This window comes from Ranitomeya imitator, chromosome 2 (assembly GCF_032444005.1).
Source record: "Ranitomeya imitator isolate aRanImi1 chromosome 2, aRanImi1.pri, whole genome shotgun sequence".
Classification (NCBI taxonomy): domain Eukaryota; kingdom Metazoa; phylum Chordata; class Amphibia; order Anura; family Dendrobatidae; genus Ranitomeya; species Ranitomeya imitator.
This window is the reverse complement of record NC_091283.1, coordinates 518,185,779-518,198,538: the sequence shown is the minus strand read 5'-3', so window position 1 is coordinate 518,198,538 and position 12,760 is coordinate 518,185,779. Positions and strand designations below refer to the sequence as shown.

The window sequence follows — 12,760 nt, the reverse complement described above, 5'->3', positions numbered from 1 at the left end:
TAAAGATCCACTGATATCTTTCCCTGACTAAAGATAGGAGAAATTCTTGGTCACTAAGCATAAACTTAATTAAAAATAAATTTAGCTATCTCTCTTAACTAGTACAAATGGTCTAAAATGATATTTCACACTTTATTCATGTTGTTTCCTGCAGAAAATCACTTTCAGATTTCCAAGCTGTAAGATGAAGCTGCTGTATTTATCGACACTACTCCTTGTTCTCTGGACCCAAGTCGAGGCAAGGCCAAAAGTTGAAGGTAAGAAGATTTCTAGAGCGGGTTATGGGATAATCATCATTCTGCTGAATTACATTTACCATTTGTATGTACAGAAAAGTCTATCCAACAGCTAAGTTTTCCAAAGGCAAAATACAATTATGAACATCCTTTTTTACTAGTTGTCAAGTATGACCAAGCACTACATATCGACACCAAGCCAAATAAAGCACAAACTAGATCCAATGATAATACTAGGTCAACGTATAGCCTAATCACAACTTATACATCCACTTATAAGAAGTAATTTGAATGGAAATATAAGACATATTTTTGCCATGAGGTTCAAAACACTAGTTTAGACACTGCCAGAAGTTTAATACAGAATTCATGTATGATGACCCTATAGTCACTTTATTTAAATTAATAAATTACATGTTTCCTATTCTTAAAGTAAAATATGTCAGAGGCTGGTTCAGCCCATAGACCATGGCTATTATATACCAGTATAGGACCCCTTTATCCCCCACTCCAAAGCCTATTTTCACCTTTATGACCAGGTAAAATTTAGCAAATCTAACCAGTGCCACTTTAAGTGGTAATAACTCTGGAACGCTTCAACGAATCCCACTGAGTCTGAGATCTTTTTTGAGACATATTGTACTTCATGTTAGTGGTAAAATTTGTTCATTATGATTTGCGTTTATTTGTGAAAATATCGTAAATTTAGGAAAAATTTGGAAAATTTTGCAATTTTCAAACTTTTAATTTTTTTGCCCTTAACCCCTATCTGACCTCGGACGGGATAGTACGTCCGAGGTCAGATCCCCTGCTTTGATGCAGGGCTCCGCGGTGAGCCCGCATCAAAGCCGGGACATGTCAGCTGTTTTGAACAGCTGACATGTGCCCGTAATAGGCGCGGGCAGAATCGCGATCTGCCAGCACCTATTAACTAGTTAAATGCCGCTGTCAAACGCAGACAGCGGCATTTAACTACCGCTTCCGGCCGGGCGGCCGGAAATGACGTCATCGCCGACCCCCGTCACATGATCGGGGGTCGGCGATGCGTCTCCATTGTAACCATAGAGGTCCTTGAGAACTCTATGGTTACTGATCGCCGGTCTCCATTTCTGCTACATAGCAGCGATCAGCAGATCGCTGCTATGTAGCAGAGGCGATCGAGTTGTGCCTGCTTCTAGCCTCCCATGGAGGCTATTGAAGCATGGCAAAAGTAAAAAAAAAAGTTGAAAAAAATGTTCAAAAAATAAAAAAAAATAAAAGTTTAAATCACCCCCCTTTCGCCCCAATCAAAATAAATCAATAAAAAAAATATAAAATCTACGCATATTTGGTATCGCCGCGCTCAGAATCGCCCGATCTATCAATTAAAAAAAAGCATTAACCTGATCGCTAAACAGCGTAGCGGGAAAAAAATTCAAAACACCAGAATTACGTTTTTTTGGTCGCTGCGACATTGCATTAAAATGTAATAATGGGCGATCAAAAGAATGTATCTGCACCGAAATGCTATCATTAAAAACGCCAGCTTAGCACGCAAAAAATAAGCCCTCACGAAAAATGGAGACGCTACGGGTATCGGAAAATGGCGCAATTTTTTTTTTTTTTTTTAGCAAAGTTTGGAATTTTTTTTCACCACTTAGATAAAAAATAACCCAGTCATGTTAGGTGTCTATGAACTCGTACTGACCTGGAGAATCATAATGGCAGGTCAGTTTTAGCATTTAGTGAACCTAGCAAAAAAGCCAAACAAAAAACAAGTGTGGGATTGCACTTTTTTTGCAATTTCACCGCACTTGGAATTTTTTTCCCGTTTTCTAGTACACGACATGCTAAAACCAATGATGTCGATCAAAAGTACAACTCGTCCCGCAAAAAATAAGCCCTCACATGGCCAAATTGACGGAAAAATAAAAAAGTTATGGCTCTCGGAAGGAGGGGAGTGAAAAACGATCACGGAAAAATGAAAAATCCCAAGGTCATGAAGGGGTTAAACCAGAGAGTTATGTCATACAAAATAGTTAATAAATAATATTTACCACATGTCTACTTTACATCAGCACAATTTTTGAAACTTTTTTTTTGTTAGGAAGTTAGAAGGGTTATAAGTTGACCAGCGATTTCTCATTTTTCACATCACATCACATTTGTAGTGACTCTCAAGTGCATATATGACAGAAAAAAAACGATAGTGACACTATTCTAAAAACTGCATCCCTCAAGGTTCTCAAAACCACATTCATTATTACCTCTTCAGGTGCTTCATAGGAACTGAAGCAGTGTGTAAGGAAAAAATGAACCTTTAACTTTTTTCACAAAAATTTTACTTTAGACTCCAACTGTTTTATTTTCACAAGGAAAAAAGGAGAAAATGGACCCCAAAATTTGTTGTGCAGCTTCTCCTGAGTACGGCATTATCCCATATATGGGGGAAAACTACTGCTTGGGGGCATGATAGGGCTCAGAAGGGAAGGCGCATGTTTGACTTTTTGAATGCAAACTTGGCTGGAATAGAGGATGGACACCATGCTGTGTTTGGAAACTCCCCACTAGTGACCCCATTTTAGAAACTATACCCCTTCAGGAATGTATCTAGATGTGTGATGAACATCTTGAACCCCCAGGTGCTTCACAGAAGTTTATAACGTAAAGGCATATGTGGGTGAAACTACTGTTTGGACGCACAGCAGGGCTCAGAAGGGAAGGAGCACCATTTAATTTTTGGAGCTTAAAATTGACTAGAATCATTAGTGGATGCCATGTTGCATCTGGAGAGCCCCTGATGTGCCTAAACAGTGGAAACTCCCTACAAGTTACCCCATTTTTGAAACTATACCACTCAAAGAATTTAACTAGATGTCTGGTGAGCAACTTGACTCCCCAGGTGCTTCACAAAAGTTTATAATGTAGAGCCGGGAAAATAAAAAATCATATTTTTCTAAAAAAAAATGTTCTTTTAGCCTCAATTTTTTGGTTTTCACAAGGGTAAGAGGAAAAATTGGACCCCAAAATTTATTTTGCAATTTCTGTGGTCGAAAACTACTTTTGAGGCACGGTGCAAAGCTTAGAAGGGAAGAAGCACCATATTGAAGTTCAGATTTTGCTGGAATGGTTTGAGGGTGTCATGTCACAATGGCCAAGCCCCTGAGGTGCCAGAACCGCAGAAACCCCACATAAGCTACCACCTTTTACAAACTACACCCCCCAATGTATTCAGCTAGGGCTCCAGTAATCATATTGACACCACATGTGTATAACAGAATTTTATACCATTGGGCAGTAAAGAAAGAATAATTACATTTTCACCACTAAAATGTTGTTTTAGCTCCAAGTTTTAAATTTTTCCAAGGGTTAGTAGGAAAATATCGACCTCGGATTGTTGTGAAAAATTCTCTTGCGTGTGCCAATACCCTATATGTAATCAGGAAATACTTTGCAGCACAGTGCAAAGCTCAGAATGGAAGGGGTACAATATTATAGTACAGACTTGTTACATTTTCACACAGGAAAATGGGTACTGCTTAGCTAAATGGTGAGACTTGGTAGTGCTATTTGCCTCCTGGAGCTCAGATTTTGCAGACGCCATATGCAGAAACCCTAAGTGCTAGAAGAGCAGAATCCTCCTCAAGCGACTCCATTTTGGAAATTGTACCCCTTTGGGAAATTATCTACAGGTGTAGTGATGATTTTGACTGCATGGGTGTTTTTCAGACACATGCAGCATTGTTGTTGAATGAAAATTGCAAACTGCCATTGTAGTGCACAGTACATTGTAGTCCCCAGAACGTTGTAGTGCCCAGTTCATGCTTTTGGAGACATGCCCCCATACATTAGGCAGGCTCTCATCGCTACAGAAACTCTAAACATATGGACGATAAATGTGGTTAAGACACACTGGGGTTCAGAAGGGAGAGGACTAGAGATGAGCGGTGTTCGAGACGAACTGTTCGCCAATTTCAAATTCGAGCTGTTTTGGGAGGTGTTCGAGTCGTTCATCAAACTCGAACAATTTGCTTAAAATTCAGCTGTTCGAGTTTCTGTTCGATAACTGTTCGTTCACCAAAAGCCTAGCTTGATTTGCACATTAAAATTGTTTATCATTGTTAATAGACTGTTTCAGTGTATAGTGGGCGGGGGATAGATCTGTGCTGAAATAATGCCGATCTCCATTTTTTTTTCTTTCCCGCATTTACAGTGTGGCGGTGCAGTCTCTCAGCCTATCAGCAGTGCACACACACACACAGCAATGTGCATGTGATGCACACAAGCAAGGGCATGTGTCATTGGCTGTGTATGTCACATGTCCTTGCCCTATAAGAACCAGCCATTTGCCCCGTCGCCACCATTTCCTCACTGCTGCAGCTTAGTGTTAGACGGCACCGCTGCTGCTGTGGGTGCTATACAGTCTGAGGGTTTTTTTTGGAGTGAGTTTTCAGAGAGATAGGTTTAGGGAGTCGGGAGGAGTCGGGACTAGTTGTAATATCAGCCCTTTTCAGGGTAGGTTACAGCAGTTCCTAGCACTGTTTGCCAGGCAGGTCTGTGCCAGTGCTGTGCAAGTGTTTATCACAGCATTTGGTGTAATCTAGCTCAGCCAATACTTTTGGGCTAGTAGCATTGTCTGATAGTCATCTGAGTAGCCCACCTGTGAAGCTAGCTAGCTAGCTACACCGCCTGTGTACCTAAATTTCTACTGCATCTAACCCAGGAAATTGTTTTGGGCTTAGTAGCAGTGTCTGCACGTCAGCAGAGTAGCCCAACTGTGAAGCTAGCTACACCACCTGTGTATCTAAATTTTTACTGCATTTAGCCCAGTAAATAGTTTTGGGCCTAGGAGCAGTGTCTGCACATCAGCGGAGTAGCCAGCCTGTGAAGCTAACTACACCGCCTGTGTATCTAAATTTTTACTGCATCTAGCCCAGTAAATAGTTTTGGGCCTAGGAGCAGTGTCTGCACGTCAGCGGAGTAGCCCGCCTGTGAAGCTAGCTACACCACCTGTTTACCTAAGTACTATTTTTTAACGGCATCTAGCCCAGGAAATCCTTTTGGGCCTAGTAGAATTTGATGCCACTCAGCAGCGTACCCATCCATGAAGCAAGCTACATTGCCTGTTTACCTAAGTACTATTTTTTAACGGCATCTGGCTCAGGAAATCCTTTTGGGCCTAGTAGCAATTTCTGCTACTCAGCAGAGTACCCCACCCATGAAGCAAGCTACACCGCCTTCTTCCTTTCTCAATCTAACCCCTTGGCTCTGGTGTGTCCACTCTCCCTCCAGCACTCTCCTTCTCACAGGTGGTCTACCGCGTGTATTCACACTGTGGCGAATTTTTGGGCCAAGGCATAAGAAGTCGTCGAGGTAATGGATAATATGTGCTGCCTTACAAACGTCCATGATGACTCATTCGAGGAAGCAACTAAATGCTTCAAATAGTGAGCAGGATATGGAGCACCCCATGGGCAAACAGCGATCTATGTAGTATGCTCCTTTACAGAAGCAGCCCAATGGGAGGACACTATTTGGAGACACAGGTAGTAACCGGAACGCCCCCTCAATGTCTGTTTTGGCCATTAGGGTGCCCCTTCCCAAATTCTTGACCTGCCTGATTGCCTCGTCAAAGGAGGTACAGTACATAGTACTGTACTTGGTTCCGCATCGATGTTGTCATTTACTGACCTGCCCCTTGGATATGACAAATGGTGGATTAGTCTGAATATATTGCGTTCCTTTTTTGGCACAACTCCCAACGAGGGTACACCTACGTCTTCTAAGGAAAGTGTTCTGAATGGACCCACTGCCATTCTACCTAAAGATTTTATTTATTTTTTTAACGCCGTCTGGGTGTTGGTAGGGTGATTTTAGATTTTTACTCCAGCCTTTCTTGATTTTAGAAGGGCATGACATGCATACAGTATATCTGTGTCTCCTCCTCCTTTTACTCCTCCACCTCTTTTCTTTTCGCATGACTATATGTAGTTGTGACTTTTCCATGTGTTTGTTGTGTCTTCTGAGCAGTTTGACAGCTTTTGAACACCTTTTAATGTGTTTTCTATGTGTTTTGTATGTGTTTGTATGTGTTTGTGTTTGCCTGCCATTGGTTTCAATGGGGTTCAACGGTGTTCGTCGAACATTCAACGAACATTCGTCGAACACGCCCCAGTTTGACGAACCGAACCAAACTCGATCACTAGGGGGATGGCTCAACACTAGAGAGGACATTTGGATTTCGGAATGCAGAATTTGCTGAATTTCTTTTTGGGTACGAGGAGCCATATCACTTTTAAAGAGTATTTGTACTACCAGTAACGTGGAAACATCTTATATTTCCATTAACAGATGACGGACCAGAGTGGGGACTTGCTTTTCTTGTGTATGTGGATTGAAGCTTTTATTGGGAAGATTTTACATAACATTTTAGATCATATTTATCGGGTGCTCTACGCTGAGCAATTACTTTGGGGGTTCCATCTAAATCTAAGTGATTCAGATGAAACCACAAAGAGATCCATTTAGTTCAATGAGGTAGCAGAGTCACTCTGGACTCCATCTGATCTCCGTTCAGCATTGTCCATCTTTTCAGAAGTGCCCAAAACTGTGGCAGACCGCACTTAAAATATGGACACCACTGGATCATAGACCAGATGGCATCTTCAGTGTCTCCATCTGCTCCATTATAGGGAAGCTTCCATCAGGGGTTCCCCCTGAATCACATATTTCAGAGATTTACATGGAAACCCCAGTATAAGCGCTTAGTGCAGAGTGCAGGATAAATGTGAGCCAAGCCTTTCTGCAATCTTTGGGAGGCAGAATGAAAAAATCAACAGCAGGTGAAGAATTGCTTTTATTTATTTTTTACGCTGTTCCTCATGCCGAATAAGTAATTAGACAACATTATTCTTCGGGTCATTGCGATTACAGCTATACCAGATTTATATTCGTTATTTATGCATGGCTGCTGTCACTTACTAAAAAACTCTTTTCATTGCAAAAACAGATCGGGTCGGTGCGATTACAGCGATACCAGATTTATATCTTTTTTTTATGTGTGCTTGCTGTCACACTAAAACGACGCTTTTTATTGCAAAAAATAGTTTTTGCATCATCACATTTCAGCCGACAGAGTCATGTGAGGGCATGTCTTTTGCAGAACGAGTTGATGTTTTTATTGGTAACATTTTGGGGCACATAAAGTTTTTTGATCACTTTCAATTCCAATTTTGAGTAGGCAGAATGAATGAATGGGTTTTTTTAATGCGGTATAATTGATAAGGCAGCTTTATTCTTCAGGTCAGTACGATTACAGCGATACCCAATTTATATAGTTTCTTATATTTTGGCGCTTTTACACAATAAAAACTATTTTACAGAAAAAAAGAATTTTTGCATTGCTGTATTCTGAGAGCTATAACTTTTTTTTTATTTTTCCACTGATGGACCTATATGGTAGATTGCTTTTTTACAGGACAAGATAACTTTTTTAGTCATACCCTTTTTATTTGAATTCGTCTTTTTGATCACGTTTAATTCCAGTTTTTGTTTGGCAGTGTGATGAAAAAGCAATGAAAAAGCATAGTTCTCCCCACTCCCCATTTTTTTTGTTTTACGATGTTAACTGAAGGGGTTAACTAGTGTGATAGTTTTATGCGGTGCTATATGGGTGCTCTATATATATATATATATATATATTTATTTATTTATTTATTTTGTGATTTTTAAAAATATATATTTTTACAATTTATTTCTTACATTTTTACTTTGTCCCTTTATGGGACTTTCTCTTTGAGCAGCCTAATCACAATGCAATTGCAAAGGTTTATAATTATCAGTGCTGGACTGACACAGGCCTCTTAGAACATGCTCTGCCTGTGGTCTAAGGGGCTTTCTGTAGCCTGGTGACCCGGATGTCATCATAACAACGTCGGGTCACCATGGCAACGATCGGACCCCATGATAACATAACATGTAAGAAAGACATGTTATGCATGCCAAGATGAGGAGACTTAACATGTCATTCTCCGCAAGGAGAAATTATACCTCTTTGATCCCAGTCAGACGCCTCTCACACAGCCAAACCAGATCTCGGACTTTGCACTGACGAGAGGCGGTACCCCAAAACACAGTGTCTGATATTTGAGATTGTGGTTTTGGCTTTTATCCTGAGTCATATGACAAGGCTTGTTAAAGAGTCAACATTGATTTTTAGGATTGCTACTTCCAATTGGTGGCACTAGCGTTCTAGTCCTCTTCCTCTCTGAAGAGACAATTTTCATATTTTCCAGAGGAGCATTGTGGTTTTAAGTCTCCTTATCACAGCATGCTTAACATGTCACTCTCCGCAAGGAGAAACAATACTTCTTGGATCTCGGTCAGACACCTCTCACACAGCCAAACCAGATCTCACACTTTGCACTGATAAGGAGCAGTACCCCGAAACAGTGTCCGCAAATTGAAGTTCTGGTTTTGGCTTTTCTCCTGAGTCATGTGACAAGGCTCGTTAAAGGGTCAACATTGACTTTTAGGATTGCTACTTCCTGTAGGTGGCTCTAGAGTTCTTGTCCTTGTCCTCTCTGAAGAGACAATTTGCATATTTCCCAGAGGAACATTGCGGTTTTAAGTCTCCTCATCTCGGAATGCTTAACATGTCACTCTCCGCAAGGAGAAATGATACTTCTTGGATCCCACATCAGTATTTGTAGGCCAAAACCAGGAGTGGAACAATCAGAGGAAAAGTTTAATAGAAACACGTCACTATTTCTGTATTTTTCACTCCTGGTTTTGGTTTACAAATACTAAAGTAAAATACTGACTAAATACTGAATGTGTGAACGTGTCTTAGTGCTTAATGCGTGCAGTGGAAGATAAAGCTCTGTAGACCCTTGCAAACCTTCCCGTAAGAATGATTAATTTTGCTTACATATCAGTTACTAGAAGCTGTTCATTTCTCTAATGATACCATTTTGCAGCTATGGTAGGGTTTCCTTCAACAATATGGCTCAGATATGTTCAAATAAAGAGGTCATTATGTGGCATCAAATGAATTCCTGTTGATACAGCATAGACGTGGTCTCAGCAGCGCAGAGGAGCCTGCAAGCTGCAGATAGATTTATCAAGCCTCAGGAGATGCCATTCACTGAGACACTGCAGGGAAAGGTCTGTAGCCTTGTCCAGCTTATTTATAGAGAAGTCTTTTGTTAACAGTGTCCACACTCCAGCTAAAAGCAAACATTGGATTAGGCCAAGTTTACGTCAATAAAACACATTGGACTTCCTTCCCCGATGTGGTTACATTTAGATGTCTGAGCTAAACATATGTGGTTGTCTAGAAATGTAATGCATATGTAGGATATTTCCATGGTAGACAATGTAAAACAATTAGAGAATTATGTTCATTTGTCCTATCGGAAAGCTCTTCCTGGATTAGATAACCTTTCCTTCTTCTTCACTACTGCACCCATGATGCAGCCAGAGAGAAAGAATAAGGTCTATGTGAATATTAGAAGGATGCAACCCATCCTATCGGTCAGGGTGTTTATTAATGTGTAATATTCTTCCCCTCTCTTTACCACCATTTTTTGTTTTAATGGCATTGATAATGTTAGTCATCTCTTCTTTGTTCCAGAACAATTATGTAAAGCTGGTCCTATGGATCTGGTCTTCATCATTGACAGCTCAAGAAGTGTTCGACCATTTGAGTTTGAAAATATGAGAAAGTTCATGATTGATATGGTGAATTCACTTGAGATTGGACCTACTCACACAAGGGTCGGTGTGGTACAATACTCTAGCCAAGTGCAAAATGTGTATTCTCTCAAGTCACACTTTACAAAGGCTGAGATGCACAAGGCCATCAATGATATTATCCCTCTAGCACAAGGGACCATGACTGGTCTGGCAATACAGTATACCATGAACGTTGCATTTACTGTTGAAGAAGGAGCTCGACCACTTTCTAAAAGGATTCCCAGGGTCGCTGTTATTGTGACCGATGGCAGGCCTCAGGATCGCGTTACAGAGGTGGCTGCACAAGCCCGCGAAGCTCAAATTGAGATCTATGCTGTTGGGGTCCAGAGAGCAGATGTTAACTCTCTCCGTGCAATGGCATCACCTCCGATTGACGACCACGTGTTTTATGTAGAGTCATTTGATCTAATTCAGCAATTTGCAATCCAGTTCCAAGATAAGCTATGTGGTGAGTAATGCTTCGCTTTTGGAATATTGACTGTATATGGTTCCCCTAGATCACATGATGTTGTTGAGATGCTGTTATAACATAATCTCTGTAAAAGCAATTTTCCAGTCCTGATCTCAAATATATTATTGCAAATCAGAACCTACAGGGGCTTCTTACTCGCATTTTTACTTTCTCAGATTTTGCTTCTTGTCTGCTTTTCAGTTGTATTAGGGCAGAGCTATGATCTGTGACTACAACCAAGCAACTGTTCCTACAGGAGTCTCGAGTAGTCTGAGACACGCCTCCTACTTTATTATTGGTCCAGGCTGCTGTTCTCAACTCCCGCTGCAGCTTCGCCTCCTCTGATTGGCTGCAGTGTAGATATAAACGTCTATCCCAGGCCCACAAACAAGTCAGTGCACAATAAGCTGGTTTCCAGTGTAGCAACAGCAGAATGAGTGTAAATATATAGATTTCTAACTCACCAGGTTTTTGCTATATAATCTGTGAGCAGCATGATGTAGGGGCAAAGTCCCTTATTCCATGTCACATACTGGGCTTTGTTTTGCGGTTTCGATAAAAATCAGTGCTTTATTAGCTGGAGAATATCACTACAGGATTAGGGTCTCATGCCTCCTTGTCCAACCACTCCCACAGCTGCTTTCTGTCAATATCCATTGTATACAGAAAGCTGCCAATTAGTGGTGTGGGCGGGGTTATACAGACAGAGCTCAGCACTCCGAGCTCTGCTACATCTGCAGCAGAGAAAACTGTGCCTCTGTCAGAACTGCTGCACCCTAGTAAACTAAGTGATATATCACTAGAATCAGGGACTCAACCCCTACGTCATGCTGTTGTCAGATTACATAGCAAAAATCTGCTGACAAATTCCGTTTAAAATCACTGTGTGGTAAGGTAGATGCCAACATTCTTTAAATTCAAATAAAATATTGGCTTTTGCCAGAGGCAGCATCTTTAATGGATCTTTCTCACCCCACTTAAACCTTATATAAGCACCTGATATTGCGTATACAAAATACAAGTGCTGTGTTATTAATGTTCATGTTTCTGAACACAAGAAATCTATTAAAACTATCAGAACTCGTTCATTTAAAGTACATAACTCTTTTTCTTTTTAGGTGTGGACATGTGCACTGAAATGGACCATGGATGCCAACATACCTGTGTCAGTATTCCCAGCTCCTACTATTGTGACTGTAAACCAGGCTACAAACTTAATGCAGATGGAAAGACATGTTCTAGTAGGTGCATTCACCAAATAAACATTATTACTACTTTATTATTTACTGCAGCCTTACTGGGTCAATTATCAGGGAAACTGAAGGATCTTTTTTAATGTATTTCATGCACCAATGCATTAACGATCATTCTCCTATGTGCCCATATGAAAGCTTATCTTTTACTTTCAACACTGCATTGGACTTTTTTCTGGAGTGGAAGATTTTCCACCGCAGACCCTAATATCTGATGGTCATGTACTTGGGTAATCCTTATATTGTATTAAAATCCTTACAAGTAACTCAGACTTTGCTGGCAGACATTTTCTGCAATCTCTCTGGCAATGTATGAGATTTGGATAAAGCTTTCCACATCAGTAAGTGTTGGTTACTAGAGATGGGTGATCCCGAACAGTAAAGTTCGGCGTCCGTACCGAACACCTACTGTTCGGCCTGGTTACTGTTCATAGTTACATAGTTACATAGTTATTAAGGTTGAAGGAAGACTATAAGTCCATCTAGTTCAACCTATAGCCTAACCTAACATGCCCTAACATGTTGATCCAGAGGAAGGCAAAAAAAAACCATGTGACAAGAGTAAGCTCCACATTGGGGAAAAAAATTCCTTCCCGACTCCACATACGGCAATCAGACTAGTTCCCTGGATCAACACTCTATCAAGGAATCTAGTGTATATACCCTGTAACATTATGCTTTTCCAGAAAGGTATCCATTCCCCTCTTAAATTTAAGTAATGAATCACTCATTACAACATCATACGGCAGAGAGTTCCATAGTCTCACTGCTCTTACAGTAAAGAATCCGCGTCTGTTATGCTTAAACCTTCTTTCCTCCAGATGTAGAGGATGCCCCCTTGTCCCGGTTTCAGGTCTATGATTAAAAAGATCATCAGAAAGGTCTTTGTACTGTCCCCTCATATATTTATACATTAACATAAGATCACCCCTTAGTCTTCGTTTTTCCAAACTAAATAGCCCCAAGTGTAATAACCTATCTTGGTATTGCAGACCCCCCAGTCCTCTAATAACCTTGGTCGCTCTTCTCTGCACCTACTCTAGTTCAGCTATGTCTTTCTTATACACCGGAGATAAGAACTGTGC

General features: G+C 40.7%; 1 protein-coding gene across 4 annotated transcripts in view; it reads left to right on the top strand.

The window, feature by feature from the left end:
• Nucleotides 1–12,760, top strand: part of MATN4 (matrilin 4) — a 157,061-nt gene that overhangs the window by 125,194 nt on the left and 19,107 nt on the right. For all 4 annotated transcript variants that reach the window (XM_069751763.1, XM_069751764.1, XM_069751761.1 and 1 more), the window contains exons 2-4: nucleotides 155–257; nucleotides 9,850–10,419; nucleotides 11,541–11,663. In XM_069751763.1, coding sequence (XP_069607864.1) covers nucleotides 185–257; nucleotides 9,850–10,419; nucleotides 11,541–11,663 — 766 coding nt within the window. In that variant the 5' untranslated portion in view covers nucleotides 155–184. The remainder of the gene's footprint in view (nucleotides 1–154; nucleotides 258–9,849; nucleotides 10,420–11,540; nucleotides 11,664–12,760) is intronic.